A 19,086-nucleotide genomic window follows, 5' to 3' on the forward strand; every position below is an offset into this window, starting at 1 on the left:
TGCGCTGGGGTGGAGCCAGCTGCGGGAAGCGGAAGCGGAGTCCGCCCCCCCGCCGATTACCGGTCGTGGTGTCACACGTGACCCAGCCGGGTGGCAGCGCAGGCAGCAGCGGGTCGCGAGCGCCCTTAGCCGCGGTCAGGATGTCGGCCAAGGACCGGATCGAGATTTTCCCCTCGCGGATGTGAGTGACCGGCCCGGGCGGCGGCAGCTGCCGGGGCCCCTCCCTTGCCGGAGCCGGGCTCCTGCCCCGGGGGCTCTGGCGCGGCGTCCCGGGCAGAGGCGGCTCCGGGACTGGCGCAGTGACCGGGGAGCGGGCGGGCGGCGTCACGGTGGTAGCTCCGGGCCCGTCAGGGAGCAGCAGGGCCCCTGCTCGGAGCCGCGGCCCCGGGGAGCCCGCCCGTTTGCTTCGCCCAGCGGCCCTGCCCGTCGCTGCTTTGCCGATGGGATTCCGGGGGGTGGGAGCCACGTCGGCTCGAGCGTGTCGCTGTTCCCGGCCCCCTGCCCCACCCGCCCGTCACGCTGCCCCCGGGAACGGCCCAGGCTCTGACACCGGGGTGGGGGATTCCGCAGATGTTGGGTTTGCTGTCTGGGTGCAGGGGCTGCGAGGCGCTGAGGGTGACTCGCCCCAGCTTTGTCACTCCCAGGTTCCAAGGTCGGAAGGGACCGTTGTGATCATCTGGTCCGACCTTCTGTGTAACCCTGGCCTAGGACTTTCCCGTGTCAATTCCTGTTTGAACTGGAGCTTGTCTTTTAGAAAAACATCTAGTCTTGATTACATCTGACTTGGGTCGTACAGGGCAGCTGGAAACTGGGGTCCCTGCATTTATTAGGAAAAGTGCACAGCAAGGAAGGGGTTTGTGACAACCACGATGACGGCTTGTAACATTTGACTTGGTTGGTGAGCCACTTACTCCATATTGAGTAAAACCTCAGCCTTGTTGAGGTATGTCTGAACAGCTGTAAGGGATTGATTTCCTGCAGAAATTGAAACTCATGATACCTGTGCTAAAGGTTTTGAACTGAGATCCTGGCTACTCTTTCATGTCAAATTCTGCTAATTTGTGCCAGAATCTCCAAGCATCTAACATGTTCTTGTAGTTCTCAGGCCAATACTGAAACCTCTCATCCTTAAGCATATCCGATGGAGAACCCTATACCATACAATAGCTTGCTGTCTGGACATCAGCAGTTGTATCAACACAAGTTTCCATTACATCTACTCCATCTTTTGTCAGTTTTGTCAGTAGCATTCCCTCCAAGTATCTTCAATGCATTTGCAATCTTTTTAATGAATCCATTCAACTGAGTATCACCGAGGAACTTACAAGCAAATGGGACTCTACAAATAGTCTCCTACAAAACTCCATCATTAAGGCCAAAATTGTAACTGGGTTCAAAAAGTGGTTAAGAGTGCAACCCAAATGCATTGGTTGTCCTTAGCTTCTAGCACCCAGAAGCTTGAGACTGGACAACAGGATGGATCACTTGATAATTGCCCTGTTCTGTTCATTCTTTCTCAAGCATCTTGCACTAGCTGCTGTTAGCAGACAGGATACTGAGTTAGATGGCCATATTGGGTCAGACCCCTAGTCCATTCTTATGATTTAAAAAATGGCCAGTGATGGAGAATCTTTTATGTTCTCTTTATGGAAACTGTGTTAGGAGAGGAGCATATGGCCAGTGAAGATGTGACTGTAGTTCCCCATCTCTTACAGAGACAAGTGAATTATGACATTGCAAACTAACTTCCCTTTGTCTCCTTATAACCAGAGCTCCAAGTAGCTTGCTTTTTGTAGCGTTTTTATTGAGTGGTACAAATTCCACTGAATGCTACAAACATATAGAAAGAGAATCCTCAGAACCAACAGTTTTCTGGCTGTAAAAAGCTTGGGTCACATTAAGATATCTTCCATTTTATTCCCTTTTTTTATGGCAATCCCTTTTAAAATTAAAGGAAAAAACAGTCCATCACATAATGTACTGGATTGCTCTGGAGTTGATCTCTGCAAACATTTTTCTGTTAAACACACAACAAAAAATACAGACCTCATAAACAGAGAGGTCACATTTTAAGTTTCCTGATTTTGCCCGTGCTCTATTCGTATTTGTGGACTGAGCATGAAGTTGTGAAACTAGATCAATTCTTCCTGGAGAAACCATCTCAGGATTGAGACTAGTAATGAGGCAATCAAGGCATCTTAGAAATTCAGTGACCATACAACTGGAGATTGAGGCCAGGTCTATGCTAGGAATGCTTTGCCTGGCATAGGCAAAATAAGCTATTCTGGACAAAAGTGTAATTTTTCCAGGATAACTGTATTTACAGTAAGGACTCTTGCCAGCACAGCGATGTCTGTCACAAATCACAGCTTATCAGAGACTGTAGTGTAGAGCTGGCTTAAGCTTTTATACAAACAACTGCTAAAGAACCGGATGGGGGGCAGTAGAAGAATGTATTGGTTTTGCTTTTACTTGAAAGAGGATAGCTTTATGTAAGTTGGAAAACAAGGCCTGTGTTGGGGGCAAACTCCATGCTTGGTGTTAAGCAAAGCCATGTATGAAGGCAGAACTTGACATTTACAGTCTTTGATATATAGCTGAGAATGGGGACATTCCCTGACATGCGTTTTTCCTTTAATTTCAGATTGTTAATTTCTATGTCCCAGCTATTGTAACCACTGCAAGTGGGATATGTAGGGTTCACAGCTAATTGTGTTGACAGAGGAAGTCAGCTAAATAGAGTATAATCCCTATTCTCTGTAATTTTCCAGGTGCTGACAGCAAATGATTTGTCATGTAGTCAGATGTCTTTGACAGAGCATGGCATATGGCCATCATTACAGCAGAACGCAAGACAATTGAAAGTTTGAGTTATGAAACTGCTGTCTTGTAATGTTTCTACTCAAACTGTTCAGATTTCCAGGGTAGGAGCAACCAAACTTGGCCATGAGCAGGAGAGGGTCATTCTTAGTCTTGTATAAAATTGTGCTGATGGAGCTTCTGTCAGTGTTAATACGTAGGTGGGTTCCGGCACATTATATTTCATCTTGATCTAAGTGGTCAGTTTGTAGTCTCTGCCTACGTCTCCTTGTTGAAGTTGAGAATAGCTGTGTGTGGTATATGTGGCCCTGGGAGGTTCATTGTTTGTTTGTCTAGATATCTCCTTTTTCTATTGCTCGTCACTCCTGAAGCACAGATCACTAAACGTTCTGCAGATGTGGATGCAGGGACTCCCCAGGTTTACAATAGGTGTGTATCTCCAACATACTTCCAGAAGAATACGACCGATTCTGAACTAGGGATATTTTGATTAAAAAAAAATTCTTTTGAAGTTCCATTATGCAAAGTGAAACATCACTAATCCCTAGGGGCCAGAGAGCAGAACACAGGGTCTTTCCATATAGTATTCTGAGTACAAATCGCTCTGGGAAAGAAGGGTTAATGCTATGGGAAGGCATTTGGGAGTCTGGAGTTCTGGATTCCGTTCTTGACTCTGTGGCTGACTTGCATGAACTTAACTCCTCTGGATTCAGTTTGCCCTTATGTAAAACGGGGATAACATTCATCTTCCTCACAGTAGAATTGTTTTTTAAAAAGCACTTTCTGAGATCCTTGATCAAATTAGTGTGCAATATTAATGTACAACAACTGAGGCATAACTGACTTTTTTTTAAATTTTGAATAAGAGCTGTTGTATTCCAGATCTTTTTTAAAGGAGACATCTCTGATTAAGATATAAAATGCATCCTGTATAGAAAGATTATTATACTTAAACATAGCAGGGCTTGAATTCATAGCTTCATTCATTCAAGCTTCATTCATAGAAATGCAGAATCGTAGATGCTGGACACGAAGATAATCTATTAGGTTATCTGCCTTGTCTGGTTGCTGCTACTGCATTATTCTCTTTACTTTGTTCACTAGTGCTCTTGTTCAGTTAAATTTTAAATGTCCCAAGTGATGGATCTTCCATTACCTTTTTTGTAGGGAGCCTATTAGGTAGGTGATTTTTTTTCACTGTTGTGAGCATTTTTGCAGTCTTTATAGTTGTCTAGAATAATATTTCATCCTGAGAATTATACCTTAGTTTGAGAGCGCACGCTCGCTCTCTAAAAATGATGAGCGGTGACTTGACTGGGGTCTCAGCAGAGAAGTAAACTCAAAGCAACTTCTGTTAATAAATAAAGAGAAACCCTGCCTCTAATCTATCTGTCTTTTCCTCAGTTTAACAGAATTTTTTACTCCATCTTGTTGTTAGTAAAGTTTCTTATTGGCATAAATCTTTTCTACATCAAAGATGCTTGGTGAAGTCTTTTGTTCTAGCTGTTCTGGCTTTTTCTTGATGGTAAACAGGACTGTGTTTAATGCAAACATGGAGTCTGTTAAATCTTGCTTGGACTAGAAAATGAGCCAGCCTTTGATAGTTAGACCTTGGAAAAAGCCAGTTGGTGCACGACTGTTAAATCTCTGAACCTGTGTGAAATTCCAGATATTCAGTTCTTTTAAAAAGCAGGCTTCATTTTTATTCCCTGAATTACAATCTACTGTGAACATTAAGAAGTTTCAGTGCAAGTTGGGTTCTTGTCTGTTTAGGAATTTATATGGCCCATGTTGCTGTGGTATCTCAGTGTCTCACAGACATGAATGAATTTATTGCCCCAACGTGCCTGTGAGGTAGAGAAGTGTTATTTCTTACTTTATAGATGTGGAACTGATGTAAATGGAGATTAATAAGGCCATGTCTACACTACCACTGTTGTCGGCAAAACGTATGTCGCTCAGGGTTATGAAAAAAACACCCCCCTGAGCAACATAAGTTTGGCCGGCATAAGGGGTAGTGTGCACAGCGCTATGTTGGTGGGAGAACTTCTCCCACCAGCGTAGCTACTGCTGCTTGTTGTGGGTGGTTTAATTTTGTTGACGGGTGAGCTCTTTCCCGTTAGCATAGAGCAGCTACACAAGCAATCTTACAGCAGTGCTGCTGCTAGTGTAGACGTGGCCTAAGTGTTTTTCCAAGGTCACACAGGAAGTCTGTGGGCTTGCCTTCACTGCAAAGCTAACTTGAGTTATAACTCAAGTGTGCGTGTTATGCATGCTCTCTCTGTACATAGGCTAGGCCAGAGGTTCTCACAAATTTTTTGGTGGCCTCAGAGTGCGGCCACCAACTCTTGCTGGTGGCTGCTCACACTTCCCCGCCCCACCCTCCTAAAATACTTGATTAGTTTTAGGAAAAACAAATAAATATGCACATATACAGGTCCAAATCATAATGTATTTATTGCTAGCTAGTAAGTCTGCTGTGAACAGTGATATTAACAAACTTACAAGTATCACTGTTCATATCACTGTTCACAGCAGACTTACTAGTTAGCAATAAATAGATTACGAACATACAAGTATCACTTTTCACAGTAGACTTACTCAGCCCCAGCAAGCCTGGGGACAAATTAAGCCCTGGATGGGAGGTCGGGGTAGGCAGCAGGGGCCGGGGTGATGGAAACGGGGGGCAGAGGGAGACAGTGGGGCGCCAGAGACCGAAGCCCTGTGGCTGGGGGATGGGGGCAGAGCCCGAAGCTGCATGGCCTGGGGCCTGCTGCCATGCAGCCGGAGCCTGCCGCCCTGCCACCCCAGGGCTGAAGACCATAGCCTGAGCCCTCCCACCCCTGGGAAGGTGGGGAACTCACCATCTGCCTCCTCCTCCAGCGTTGTGCCCAACTGTCTACAGCAGGGGTTGGCAACCTTTCAGATGTGGTGTGCCAAGTCTTCATTTATTCACTCTGATTTCAGGTTTCGTGTGCCAGTCATACATTTTAACATTTTTAGAAGGTCTCCTTCTATAAGTCTATAATATATAAACAAACTGTTGTATGTAAAGTAAATAAGGTTTTTCAAATATTTAAGATGCTTCATTTAAAATTAAATTAAAATGTAGAGCCCCCCAGACTGGTGGCCAGGACCCAGGCAGTGTGAGTGCCACTGAAAATCAGCTCGCGTGCCGCCTTTGGCACGTGTGCCATAGGTTGCCTGCTCCTGTCTACAGAGATGGGGGGCAGGGCCCAACCCCTGCTTGCAGCCCCAGTAGCCAACATCAAGGCGGTGCATCCAGGAACAACAGGGAAGGGGAGGGGCTGCTACTCACCTCCTCCCCCTCCCCCCCCAATCACTGCCCAAGAGGCTATGGCCACAAGAAAAGTCCCTGGTGTCTGCATTTGAGAAACGCTGGGCTATGCTATAGCCAAGTTAGCACAGCTTGTCAGCTGCTAACACAACCATTCTGAGTAGCTCAAGTGTTCCACGGTGTGGTCCCTCTTGCTTCAGTAAGGCTAACTCAAGAGGTGCTAACTCTGCAGTGAAGAGACAGCTTATAGCACCGATGGAAATGGAACCTGTGACCTTGGTTTCGGTTCTCAAGTCTTCCACAGGACTGAGTTAATTCTCAATCTGGACCTTTCAGAGGTTAGTACTTGCAAATTAGGATCACTTTCACCTGTCTCCACTGACTTGGAAATCTCCTCCCATGGGATTTTCTGGACAGTGTTTGTTCTTTTCCAAAGGGGAGAGTGAGCTGCTGCTGAAAGTCTGGCTGCTGTTTCATCTTACCTGTTGCTGTGGGGTGCGTGTGTGTTTTATAAAAATGTACTTGAGACACTTTAGAAAAGCCAATTCTCATTAGTCTGTCTATTGAAACCAAAGTCTCATGAAGAATTGGGTTTTTTTTGTTTTTTTTTATGGTGTTTGGCATTTGAGAAGCGTGAGAAACCAGAATATTAGAAAGTAGAACATATGTCCTCAGGATGACAATGGGCTAGTTTTGGTTCCTATTGAGTGGCTCTAGAGAAGTTGTATTCCAAAGAATTTTGCTTGCTTATTGTGTGGCTTTCTATAATGGAATGGCTGAGCAATGATCTGAATAACAGTGCGCGTATGCAGCACTTGTCAGCCTATTGAGATCTTCAGCTTTACAAACACTAATTCTGTGACACCCACCCACCCCCATCTGTGAGACAGGCAAGTATAATTCCCATTTTTACAAATGGGGAAATGAACCACACCAAGTGGCTGCTTGTGGTCAAGGAGACCAAGAAGACTAACATGTCTTCAAATAATTCCTAATGTCTCCATCATTTTCCATGACCGAAATGATTTTACTTTCTCCTGATCCTTCTGAGTGACAGAAAAAAATCTTTTTCCCCTGCTTAATAGGGCTCAGACCATCATGAAGGCTCGTTTGAAAGGGGCCCAGACAGGTCGCAACCTCTTAAAGAAAAAATCTGATGCTCTGACTCTTCGATTCCGACAGATACTAAAGAAAATCATTGAGGTAGGTGAATTCAGTTTCTACCATGTCTGCCTTGCTCTGTTAGGAAACTATCTATGTTGTGTAAACCATGCATTTCCATAATGCTTCCATTGAGATCACTTTCACATCGGTTAGAATTTGGTGCAATTTTGCAGGTAGTCTGCAGTATGGTAAACAACACTGAATTGGTTTTAGTTTTTCTATCTGAAGAAGCTGCGCAAGGGGCCTAAGACTCTGTTTAGAAGTTTAAACCCCTCTTTCCAATCAGCCATAAACCTTGCTTCCTTCTGTACCCACGTAGCCGGTTGCCGTGCTTTCCTGAATTTTAGAAAACTGGCCAGTCCTGATGGTGTTAAACATTACGAGACTGACTTTAACCTGCTTCCTTCACTCTGTCTGGCTTGGGGAGGATGCTGTGGACCATCAGGATCAGCTGCATGGTTAAACAAACTGCTAAGTAGGGACAGCAAGCTCTATCCAGCTTGATCTTATCCTTTTTCTGTAAAGGCACAGTGTTAATATGGGTTTATGTGCAATCTGCAGCAGTAGGAGCAAACCCAAGATTTAACCATGGTCAGGTGAAATGACAAACATAATCCATGTTCAGCATCTACTCTTATAACTGAACTGTTAACACTACATTAGCTACAATTGTTGCTGACATCCAGGATTAGCAATGTTTCCATTTTATGGTCTAGATAAGGCCTCTGTATCAGGTTTTGTGCAGACTCAGTAAGGCAGGAGTGCACTGGCTTATACTCAAATTTTTGGCTTCAATAGTCTGTAACTATCTGGGCTAGAAATGCTTAAGTCTTATCTGCACTGAGAAAACTTGGAAAAAACAGATTTCCCGGTAGTTCAGCTGAATCACTGTAAGAAGTTGTTGGAGCCCTCTTGTGCTGTGCCCATTTTTACTACCATGCTAAATCCTGGGATTCTCAGTTTACAATAATATGGTGGTCTTACAGGGGCATGCCATAAGCAGTCTTATATTGTGTATCCATCTTAAAGATAAAGTCACCTTTACATTTTAGTTTTTTGTGCTGCCTCCTTGGTGGGTGTGACCCACAGTTGGGAAACACCGGGACACAGGATTCTTCTTCATTTGTCTTTAACTAGATACAGCAAACAGCTGCCGACCAGTAACATCCCACTCTGAGGTGACTGCATTTCAGCTGTAGGCTGACTGATTTTTGCTAAGTTTTAAAATTGCATCTCTGTTCTCTTTATAGACTAAGATGTTAATGGGTGAGGTGATGAGAGAAGCTGCATTCTCACTTGCTGAGGCAAAATTTACGGCCGGAGACTTCAGGTGAGGACCACTGATTTGTACTGTACTGTACTGCTACATGAAGAATCCCCAACTTTCCTTTTCCCAGGAAGAGAAGACAACCAGCAGGTGGTAGGCTCTACTTTTAGGAGAAGAGCGGAAGAAGGGAAAGTTCTGTAGTAGATGCTAGGAAAGGGAAAGGCAGCCTCATGATAAATTGGGTACCATCAATCAAGGGTGGGAGCATAAGGTGGGTAAAGGAGAGAAACAGTTTGACTTCCAAAGTGATGACTATTTCCTCATCACAAACAAGCACATCAGCTGGTAGAAGCGGCTTTCAGCTAAGTGTAAGTGTACATGTAAATCCTCAGGTGAGCCAGTGGTTGCTTCTGCAGCTTGGAATTTAAAGTGTAGGGAAAGTGTAACAGAAGGCAGGTCTAGTTTCTCTCTTGCTCTGTATTGCTGAGTTGTAGAGGCAGATTCTCCTTTTCCATGGCTTCATCACCTCTCAGTAACTCCCAGGGAGATTTACCATGCTGATGACTGTCTAGGGCAGTGGTCTCCAATCTTTTTACACCCAAAATCACTTTTTGAATTTAAGGGAAACCCAGGATCTACCCCGCCCGACTCACTCCTCCCCCCTTCCTAACTGTCAGGGTGGTTAAGCACTGGAATAAATTGCCTAGGGAGGTTGTGGTCTCCATCACTGGAGATTTTTAAGAGCAGGTTAGACAAACACCTGTCAGGAATGGTCTAGATAATACTTGTCCTGCCATGAGTGCAGGGGACTAGACTAGATGACCTCAAAGTCCTGTCCAGTCCTATGATTCTATGCACAGTCACACAAAATCCAACTTAATGCTGGAACCTTGCCCCAGATTTCACATTTTTTGGGTTCTCATGTAAATTAGAGCCATAATATTACTAGAATATTTTGTGTGGTTTTCTGCCAGATAAATAACTGTTTTCAGGAATTGATTTGAGGTTGGAAAGAGTCTTGATGGGCCAGGTGTGTAATGTGCATTCTAGATACTCAGCGTCTTTACATTTACAAACAGATGCAGTCTCCGCACTTAGTTTCATAGCTCTTTTGTGTTACCTTTTGATTTCTATGTAAAAGCTTGCTTCATTGAACTGCTAGTGTGGGTGAGCTAATCTTCAGAAAACTCATTGCCAGAACTGGAGACTTGTTCCATGAATCCTTGAAGCAGTTTGATTGCTGCTTAACCCTTGCACACAACAATGAATTCATGATTTGATTTTACCCAATTAAGGTGCATTTTCTTCTCTTCAGTACCACTGTGATCCAGAACGTGAACAAAGCTCAAGTCAAGATCAGAGCTAAGAAAGACAACGTAGCAGGTGACTATCTCCCCATCTTAGCAAAGTACAAGTATGTCACAGGCCCATTTATGTTTCCTGGAAAATACATTGATGGTTTGTAAACAGAATGTATGTCTCCTCTTCTGCATTTCTCTTCTCCCCTCCTTTTATTACTAGGGACATTTGCATGTGAAAATAAGAACTTGGTGGACTACAAATTCATTTGGTCTCCGTAATTGTTACAGTAAGAGACTTTGCAGTCAGGGAAATAGGGAGGATGGCCTCGGATTAAGTCATTTAGTCCACTTTTGCAGGTGCCAGGTATAGTTTTCCACTGTAGCCTATTCTTCAGAACTTTGTCGAGTCCAGTTTTAATGTCTCAAGCAGCAGGGCTTCCACTGCTTTCCTCAGGCCAGCTGCACCACGTTCTAGTAGATATCTCCTGTGTGGAAGCTTTTTAGTATATGCAGCTCTAACTTTTGTTTGATTTCATCCCGTTATTCCTAGTTATACAACCTAGACCACATTGAACAGTTTCTTTCAAATACTTGTGCAAATATATTCCCCTCAGACATCTCTTAACCCAACTACACACATTATGTAGCATCTTTTGATGTTTCATCAGATCATTTTCTCAAACCACTTAATTTTTGCTCCTCTTCTCTATGCTTCCTCTAACTTATGACAATATTTTTAGTATCTCATCAGCTGTATGAAGGACTTATCACCAGTTTGTTTTGTAACATGCTTCTGTATACAACCCTTAAAATCTCATTGGCTGTTTTTGCTGCTGTATTCCATTATGGACAGAAGAATGGCCATGCTGGGTCAGACCTATGGTCCATGTAGCCCAATATCCTGTTTTCTGATGGAGGCCAGTGCCAGATGCTTCGGAGGGAATGAACAAAACAGGGCAATTTCGAGTGATCCGGTCCCTGTTGTCCTATCCCAACTTCTGGCATTTGGAGATTGAGGGACACCAAGAAGATGGGATTGTGTTCCCAACTATTTTAGCCATTGGTGGACCTATTAGCCATCTTCCATGAACTTCTCTAATTCTTTTTTGAACCAGCTTATTACTTTTGGTCTTCACAGCATCTCATGGCAATGAGTTCCATGGGTTAACTGAGCACTGTGTGAGGAAATAAACCTGCTGCCTATTAATTTTGTTGGGGGACCCCTAGTTCTTGTGTTATATGAAGGAGTAAATAACACTTTCCTCTTCAAGAACTTGTATTTTATCCCTCTTAAATCTCTCTAAGCATCACTGCTTCCAGATGTCTCAGAATATCCTCAGTTATACTGTGTGTGCATGTTCACCACTTCACAATAACCAGCTGCACCCCAAATGCAGGATTTTCCTTTTAGAAAGGGAAGAAGGATCTATAAATCCAGTCCCTCACCTTGCCTAAATGAAGTGGGAGTACATAAACTGCTGTCTGGTCAACTTTTGATGATCAGACAATGCATAACTATTGGGGTGGGGTGTGTGTGTCTTCTGGACTCTAAAGATACATGGTTATGCCAGAAAATTCCATGCAAAGTGCCAACACAATACATTTACACTGAAAAATTGCCATCGGAGTCAGGAAACAGAGTTGAATGCTCAGTGCATACCTTAAAACGTGGGTCACCATTTATCAACATAATAATCAAATAATATCAAACTGAATCTACATATCTGAATTTCTAATGCAACTTCGGGACTTCTTTTTAAAACGCATTCTACAGCGATGTGCTATGGACACTGCTTATCATAATCTCACCATTTGTGTTCACCCGTTGTTTCATTTGTACTTATCAGCTCTTTGGGACAGAAATCATTTTATGTTTGTCTGGGGCCTAGCACAATGCGGTGTCTGGGGCCTCTGAAGGCTACTGTAAGACAAATAATAAATCCTACTACAAGTCCAAATTCTTAAATTTAAATGCTTGTCTTTAGAACGACTAGACTGATTTTCTTCGAACAGCTATATCCTGGGTCTCAATGAGATCTAAAAACAATACGTGTTTGCAATTTCTATTTTCAGTCATTTGAGTTACCTTTGTTCACAATTTCTGACTGGAAGATAAGAAAATCATCACTTTTCATATGCAAGTGTCTAAGCCAAGTTGGTTCAAACTTTTTTTTTAAATTGACTTCTAGCAGGGAGAGCTCCAGCTCCCAAAGAACTTAATGTTAGGAGCAATTATGGGAGAAGGAATAGACTAGAATTGAAGTTGAAATAACATTAGCTATAGCATGTCCTGCCTTTGTGTGTTTAAAACAAACAAAAAAAAACCTGTAGTCTGAGAACCAAAGAAAACATTGTGATTTTTACACAATCTCTTGTCTTTAACAGGTGTAACCTTACCAGTGTTTGAGCATTACCAAGAAGGAGGGGACAGTAAGTACAAAATGAATGTTTTATGTCTTCAGGTGCTTGTGAAAAATACCTGGGTGTCCTGGAAACCCTTTATCAGTGAAACCCTGACAGCACAGGAACTGATAATTCAAGCTTTCTCCATGTTGCTCTGCCAACGCTGACCTGCAGGGGTTGCCTTCGGGGCCAGAGGGGAGTGTAGCTTTGGTCGTCACTAAATCTTTGGTCTGTGCTGAAATTGCTAATAGGAGGTTGCTCCTGATGCGCAGACACCTGTCTGCAAGCAACTAGGTGGGATTACAGACTTCATAGACCACTGCACAGCCATCCAACAGTAATGATGGTCAGTAACTACTAATGTTTTCTAGATTAGAACTGCTGACTGAGAGGTGAAGGATTCAGCATTCCATTAGCAGTCCCATAAGCATCCCTGTACTTGTAGTGCTCTGGCAATTTTGTTGAGGGGCTTCATTCTTGCTAATGCCACTGTTGTTTGCTGGGTTATTTCAGGTTATGAGTTGACTGGTTTAGCTAGAGGTGGGGAGCAGCTGGCAAAACTGAAGAGGAACTATGCCAAAGCAGTGGAGCTGCTTGTAGAACTGGCCTCGCTCCAGGTAGGTGGGAGCAGAAGATGAGCTAAAGGGGTTCAGTTGTTTAATGGACAGTCTTGGTGGCTAAGGATGATGTAACCCCTTGGTCTCTGAGCTGTGTGTGTGGAGACCAAAGGGCTGCAGGTTTCTCAGTATACTGCACTTCTTTTTCAGTCTGTCTTCTCTCATCGGGGGCTTGAGCTTCTTTCCTTTTTCTACCCTACCTCTCCCACACCTGCAGCTGTTCCTGGCAGGCACAGACACTGATTGCATGTTAATCTCTCCTGTGGATCCGCTTGGTCTTCTGCAGCCTCTCCTCCTGAAAATGTGTGAGAAAGAGACTGAATGGCTGCTTTAGCTACTCACAAGTATAGCTCTGCAGGGGCCTTTTTGTGGCCAGTTTTCTCACTGTTATTTTGAACTCTTAAGATGCCTGGCCAGTAAATGCCCCCCTTTGGGTTACTGACATGTGTAACACTAAGTTAGTTACAGCAAATATTTAGGCACAGCGTACAAACCTGATGTCCATGAGAATGTACCTGTTTGCACAAAGACAGGGCAGAATTCAGCCTTTAAAGCAAGCATGCTTGGCTCCCTGAAGCCATCTATGCTTGTTGGATGGTAAAAATACTGACTTTCATTTGGTTTTGTATTATTTAATCTCGTAGACTTCATTTGTTACGCTGGATGAAGCTATTAAGATAACGAACCGGCGTGTGAATGCTATTGAACATGGTGAGTGAGTTGAAGCCTTTCCTCTTTAAGACACTTAACTGATTTTGAGCCTCCTTAGGAGATGAAGAGCAGCATAGAGTCCTGGCAACTGTTGCTCTTTGGTGGTCTGCTTTGCTGTTATGGGGATTTCTGCCATGATCAAGAGTTGCTATAACAATATTACGTAGGTGGAGAATAAACCAGGAACTATACTGTAATAAAAATGCCAGTGTGGATCAGGAAGGTTGCAGGTCTTGCAAGGACTAGATGAGGGAGCTGTACTGTAATCCATAGAGCGTTTGCTGGTGCTCAATGGATACCTGTCTAGCCCCGCAATGCCGACTCTCCCCCTTGTTTTCAGACATTACATTGAGATGTACAAATATTACCTTTGTCATTTTTCTATATAAGCGATTGCTTTTATTGTCAGAGGGATGTTAAGAGATTTGGAATGGGAGGTGGTCAGTCATAGATCCTAGTAAGATCCCTTTCATGGCCCCCCACTGAGACTTCAGTGAGTGGAATCCAAGCGTCTGTGCTTTAGATCTCCTGGGGTGTGTTAAGCTTCTAGACCCTGAATGGATCCTGGGGTCCTTCTGTTTAGCATCCCCCTTCTGAGTGTTGGAACCCGCGGTCCAACTGTCTCGCCCTGCTGGGCACAGCGCTGACCCTTCAGACTCCCCAGTACTCAAACAGCCCTGTCTCCCAGAACTCCACCCAACAGGTGTGAAGCTTCTGGTTTTACAGTTTAACTCTCTCCAGGGTACACAGTAGTTGTGAAGCAGGCAACACTGTCTCACTTTGTTCAGTCTGTCAACTTCATGCTTTTTATATTTAATCATGTAGAGCACAGGACAGATCACACAAAACAATAAAACCTTAAACATAATGTTCTCACTAGCTCACCCTTCCTTGGGAGATCTGTGTTATATCTGTCAGCAGGCAGAGTCTTTCACCCCCTTGCCTACCTCTCATGGTACTCTGGTGCCAAATGGCTCTCTTACACTTCCCCCCACACACACTCTCACTCTCTCACCCATTCTCCTCTGTGATACCCTTCAGACTCCTGTTGGGATCACCTGTTTCCTTTGTTCTGCCTCTTGGTGATTATTCTATTACTGCCAACTGCTTTTCAAACAAGAAAGGTCCTTGCCTGGTCCTCAGCGTTGAGCTGCCAGGCTCTGCAGAGCTCAAGTAGTTGGTTTTTCATCAGCTGTTTAAAATTCATTTTCACCCGTCTCTCTTCACTATTCCTTTCCTGAAAAACCTGAGACTTTTCTCCCTGCTTTTCCCTTCTGCAGTACTTGCCTTCACTGTTGTGGCACTTACAGCAATTCACACTGTCACCAGATATGTCAGTCAGCACAATTGTCTCATGGACTTTTTTCCTCCCATTACCAATTACTTTGTTACTATGTTCTGAGGAATTTTGAGAATTCCTTATGCAGGAAAGAGAAGACTCTGGAGTTACGATTGGGTTACAACTATCATTAAAGTAATTTTAATGACATGCTTTGTCTCAGCTTCCCTCTGGTAAATCTCTCAGATGTCCAGGGTAATGAGTGCTATAGAAAAGCTTAAGTCAGATTTTGCTTCTCCTAGGAAAGACATGTTTTTTAAACACAATTTCATATCCTCTGTGCCAGTGCATAACTCCTATCTCTCATTTGCCTTTGGTGTCATCCCTGGCTCTGAACTCCTTGTCCTTCCTGTTCCTGATGTTGGCAAATCTGTCTTTTGCCATTCTGCTGTGTTGCCTGTATACAACCCTGCTGCAGGTCCCTCTAGTAAGCCAGCCAGTTTTAACCTCCTGCCACTTAGATGATTTCAAGGGCCTCCTCAAGACGCAGCTCTTCAGACTTCTTTTGCCTTTTCAGATACACAAAGAAGCATGACGTTGAACTCCATCCTCAACTCCTTTGCTGCACTGCTTACTTCAGGATTCAATTCTAAACTGTTCCCTTTGTTAAGCAATGCAGCTTTCCATGGACTTGCTCCGTCAAACTTAAAGATCATGTCTTTTCTTCCCCTCACTGCTCACTCATTTAGCAGTGGCCTCCTCCCTGGTCTTCCAAACAAGCTTGACGCTGTTTGTGAGAGACCCTTCTCCTTTGCAGATCCTATTGTTGGCAGTAGTCTTTCAGAATTGACTAGCTCTCGTGTCAAAGCTGTGCTGAAAATGTCATCTCTTGCTCTTGTCCTTATGACTGAATTTAATTTGCCATACCATGCTGCTGGACCACATACTGTATGACATCCTTGTATCTGTTGGCATACAATTTGTGTGAAAGATACTGCGCAACACTTAAATTTATAGCACCCTTCATCCAGGAATCTTATCATGCACAACTTAAACATGGCACTGCAAAGTTTAACTTCGCGCAGTGATGCTATGCAACCATTCAGGATAGGAAGTAGTGGGCAAAAAAGTCACATCTAACAAACTGCTGAAAGAACCTGTGGTAGAAGAACATATGGCAGAAGAATGCAGTTTCTAAAATTGAAATTTGGCCAATACACTGGGGTTAAGACCTTCATTGTTATGGAAATGGCCTAGGACCTTGACCTCCAAGAGTTCAGGACATTAGCGGTCAAAGATCTTGTTACATCTTATCCAAGAGAACACCTATGGCAGCACAGTACTCCACTCTCAGGGATATTGATTCCATACCTACAGAACTGGGATGGTCTTGCAGGCCTCCTGTGTGAGGGCTGACCAGGCCTGGCCTTTTTCAGCCTCGTCTGAGGAGATCACAGTATAAAATTGTATGGATGTAGAAAGAAAGCAAATCATTGTCTCATTATTGTAGGACAAGGATGTGAAACTGTGGAATGAAAAGTTTAAGTTGGACATGGAGTGCCGGGGGGGGGGGAGTGGTCCACAAAAAATTTGTTACTGATCTCACTACTTAGTTCTCTTCATTCAACCTCCATTGGAAGCCAGTGCAAGCTGGCTCCAATGAATTATTGGTGCAGGTTATGAAACGCTAAGCCCTGTTAAAGAAAAGCGTGTTGTTTGGTTACTCGCTCTTAATGAAACACTGCAGTTCTTTCTGTCAAAATAAGGGAAGCATTTAAACTCTGACAAGCAGATCACTGGGCTGACTTTGAATGTATGTGCTCTCTCCTCACTGTACAGGCTGTGTTTGCATGATTAATGTGGTAATGATTATTTGTATGTCTTAGTGATTATTCCCAGGATTGAGCGCACACTGTCCTACATCATCACGGAGCTGGATGAGAGAGAGCGAGAGGAGTTCTACAGGTAAGTGATGTGAATGGAGGAGGTTGTGCTGGCCCCCTCCCTTTCTTCTCACAAATGGACTCTTTTGAGACATAGAAATAATGATGAGGTAGAGAAGGAGAACTGTGCAATAGGCTAAACTATTGATGTTCTGCTTTTAGAAACGATCCAGTGCTGTCCAAGCACAGGTTCACAGCCACTTCCCTCCTAGATGGGAGTACCTCAGCCACTATGCTGTGGTCCTTGACACCTTGTGCAGAGGCCTTGGGAGGGAATGGTGGAGCACTGCAGTGCATGCTGAATGTCCTGCTTTAAGGACCTTTTTCTGTAGATCTAGTTCCCCTCTCCTCTCAGATGCCATGGGAATTTGTTGCTCTCTGCCACCCTAGCTGGTGTGGCTGCTCCTGTGTATGCTGTTTGCAGAGCCTTGACAAGAGAACTGATGGAGCCACTAAAATCAAACCTTAAGCAAAATGGTGCTTTCCTTGCTTCCAGCTAACAGAAACAGAGCAGGTGCAGGTGTGATTCTTTCAAAAAGATAGTCTAGTGAAAACTTAAAAAAACCTTTAATGTGGGAGGACATTAGTACCAGGTTAAAGGAGGCATAGCTAAACATGAACATCTTTCTGTCCTATGTGAAATTCAGCTTGAAGGAAGCTGGCTCATCCATCTATTGTACTCATTTCTATTTACTTTTATTTTAGCATTAAGCTTTCTCAGATAATAACTTCTGAAAAGGCTCTCTACCTGTCTCATGCTTGCTCTTTCCTGATTTCTGTTCCTTTGCACCTTTATTCTTTCCTTGTGCTGACTCCTTCCCCCAGATCCTGCCTGTTCTCCCATGAATCCCAACTGGTGGCCTGGATAGAATTTCTCCAGTCACTGTGGGAGGGTTCAGAGGTTCTCCAGGCCACATCCCAATCAGTCCACTCTTTTGGTGGCAGAGGGATGGCACTCTTTGTGGGGTAATAAGACTCTTGTTAAGCTGAATCTATAATTGTGTGTGTAGTCCTGGGCTTTGTGCTATGGGAAGGAAATTATTGCCTGTTAGAGGCAGGTGATCTGGTGCCAAGAAGCTGAAGTTTGAGGAAAGGTTAAAAGAACCTGGTCTCTTTCTTGCTGGGGGAAAATGTGGGTTTGGGGGGGGGGGGGGGGAAGAGGTTTTAAGGTTGTAATTGTAGCTTAAAAAATTGGAGGGTAGCTGAAGCCAGTTGCTCAGTTCAGATCTAAGGTTCAAGCTAAGAATAGGAAAGTAAGGCGTAAACTGCAAGCAGGTTGAACTAGTTCACTCCAGAGTAACATGCCTATAGAATACCAAGTGTATACAGGTCAGGTGTCTCTTTTGCTGGAGTAGGAATTGAGGTATCTTCAGACAAGATAGATTTTTACAGGTCAGCATATTGGGGCCCAGAGAGCACTTTGCTGTACCTACATAACAGATGTATTGCATCATCTGTCTTTCCCAGAGGACTGATGGAAAAGCCAAACTGTTGGAGCACATCTTAATTTCTTAGAGGCACCATCAATGCAGACATTAAATATCACCCCAATTCTCTCACTGCAGGTTAAAGAAGATCCAGGAGAAGAAAAAAATATTGAAAGAGAAGAATGAGACAGAGCGGGCCTTACGGAAAGCTGCTGGGGTGGAATATGAACCTGCCAATCTCCTAGCAGAAGAGAAGGATGAAGACCTTCTCTTTGAGTAGCTCCGTTGGAGCAGGAGACCCAGATGGCAGTGTGTTAACTGATCTAATTCTGGACATGCTTTCTGGATACTTAGTGGCTCTTCATTTGGTGTATTAGCCTGTGAGCTCCATTGGTTGTGGTTTTTCCCCAAGATGAGAACTCTGGGAGTGTGTTTTGGTGGGGTGTGGAAGCAGAAAAAGGAGACTAATAGGAGTCTGGTCTCTTTGGCAGTAGGAAGAACCTCTCCCTTACACCAATCTACCACCATCTGTTTGCTTTTTAATGGCTACTGAATCTGTACTGCTGTTGATTAAGGATGTATTTATAGCAATCATACCCCCTTTTCTCCCCTTCCTACCTTTAAAACAGTGGAAAACATTCCTTGTAAGGGAGGGAAAAAACCTATGTGCATGTTAACAGGCATTGCTACAATTAACTTGCAAACTATTAATGATAGAAAAGCTGGATTTGTTCAGGCTAACCTTGTTGCAGAAATCCACACACTTGTTACCACGTGCCTGGAAGACATCTTCCATGTTGTGTAACTGTGAGAAAATGTCTGTGCTGTATGATAGTAAAATAATTTTAAATGTTAC

General features: G+C 43.8%; 1 protein-coding gene across 1 annotated transcript; it reads left to right on the forward strand.

Moving 5' to 3' along the window:
• Nucleotides 1–19,085, forward strand: ATP6V1D (ATPase H+ transporting V1 subunit D). The gene is made up of 9 exons (XM_039537313.1): nt 1–181; nt 7,204–7,321; nt 8,533–8,612; nt 9,865–9,932; nt 12,236–12,280; nt 12,767–12,870; nt 13,515–13,581; nt 16,747–16,825; nt 18,369–19,085. The coding sequence occupies exons 1-9, from the start codon at nt 141–143 to the stop codon at nt 18,508–18,510; spliced, it is 744 nt and encodes a 247-aa protein (XP_039393247.1). The 5' UTR covers nt 1–140; the 3' UTR covers nt 18,511–19,085.
• The last annotated feature ends 1 nt before the right edge of the window (nt 19,086 follows it).

Source organism: Mauremys reevesii, linkage group 4 (assembly GCF_016161935.1).
Source record: "Mauremys reevesii isolate NIE-2019 linkage group 4, ASM1616193v1, whole genome shotgun sequence".
In the NCBI taxonomy this organism is placed as follows: domain Eukaryota; kingdom Metazoa; phylum Chordata; order Testudines; family Geoemydidae; genus Mauremys; species Mauremys reevesii.

What these genes read in the sequence shown, in the direction of transcription:
- ATP6V1D (XM_039537313.1), top strand. Translation starts at nt 141, where the DNA reads ATGTCGGCCAAGGACCGGATCGAGATTTTCCCCTCGCGGAT. An exon ending in TTTACGGCCGGAGACTTCAG is followed by an intron (nt 8,613 to 9,864) that starts GTGAGGACCACT and finishes TCTTCTCTTCAG; the next exon opens with TACCACTGTGATCCAGAACG. An exon ending in TAAGAAAGACAACGTAGCAG is followed by an intron (nt 9,933 to 12,235) that starts GTGACTATCTCC and finishes TGTCTTTAACAG; the next exon opens with GTGTAACCTTACCAGTGTTT.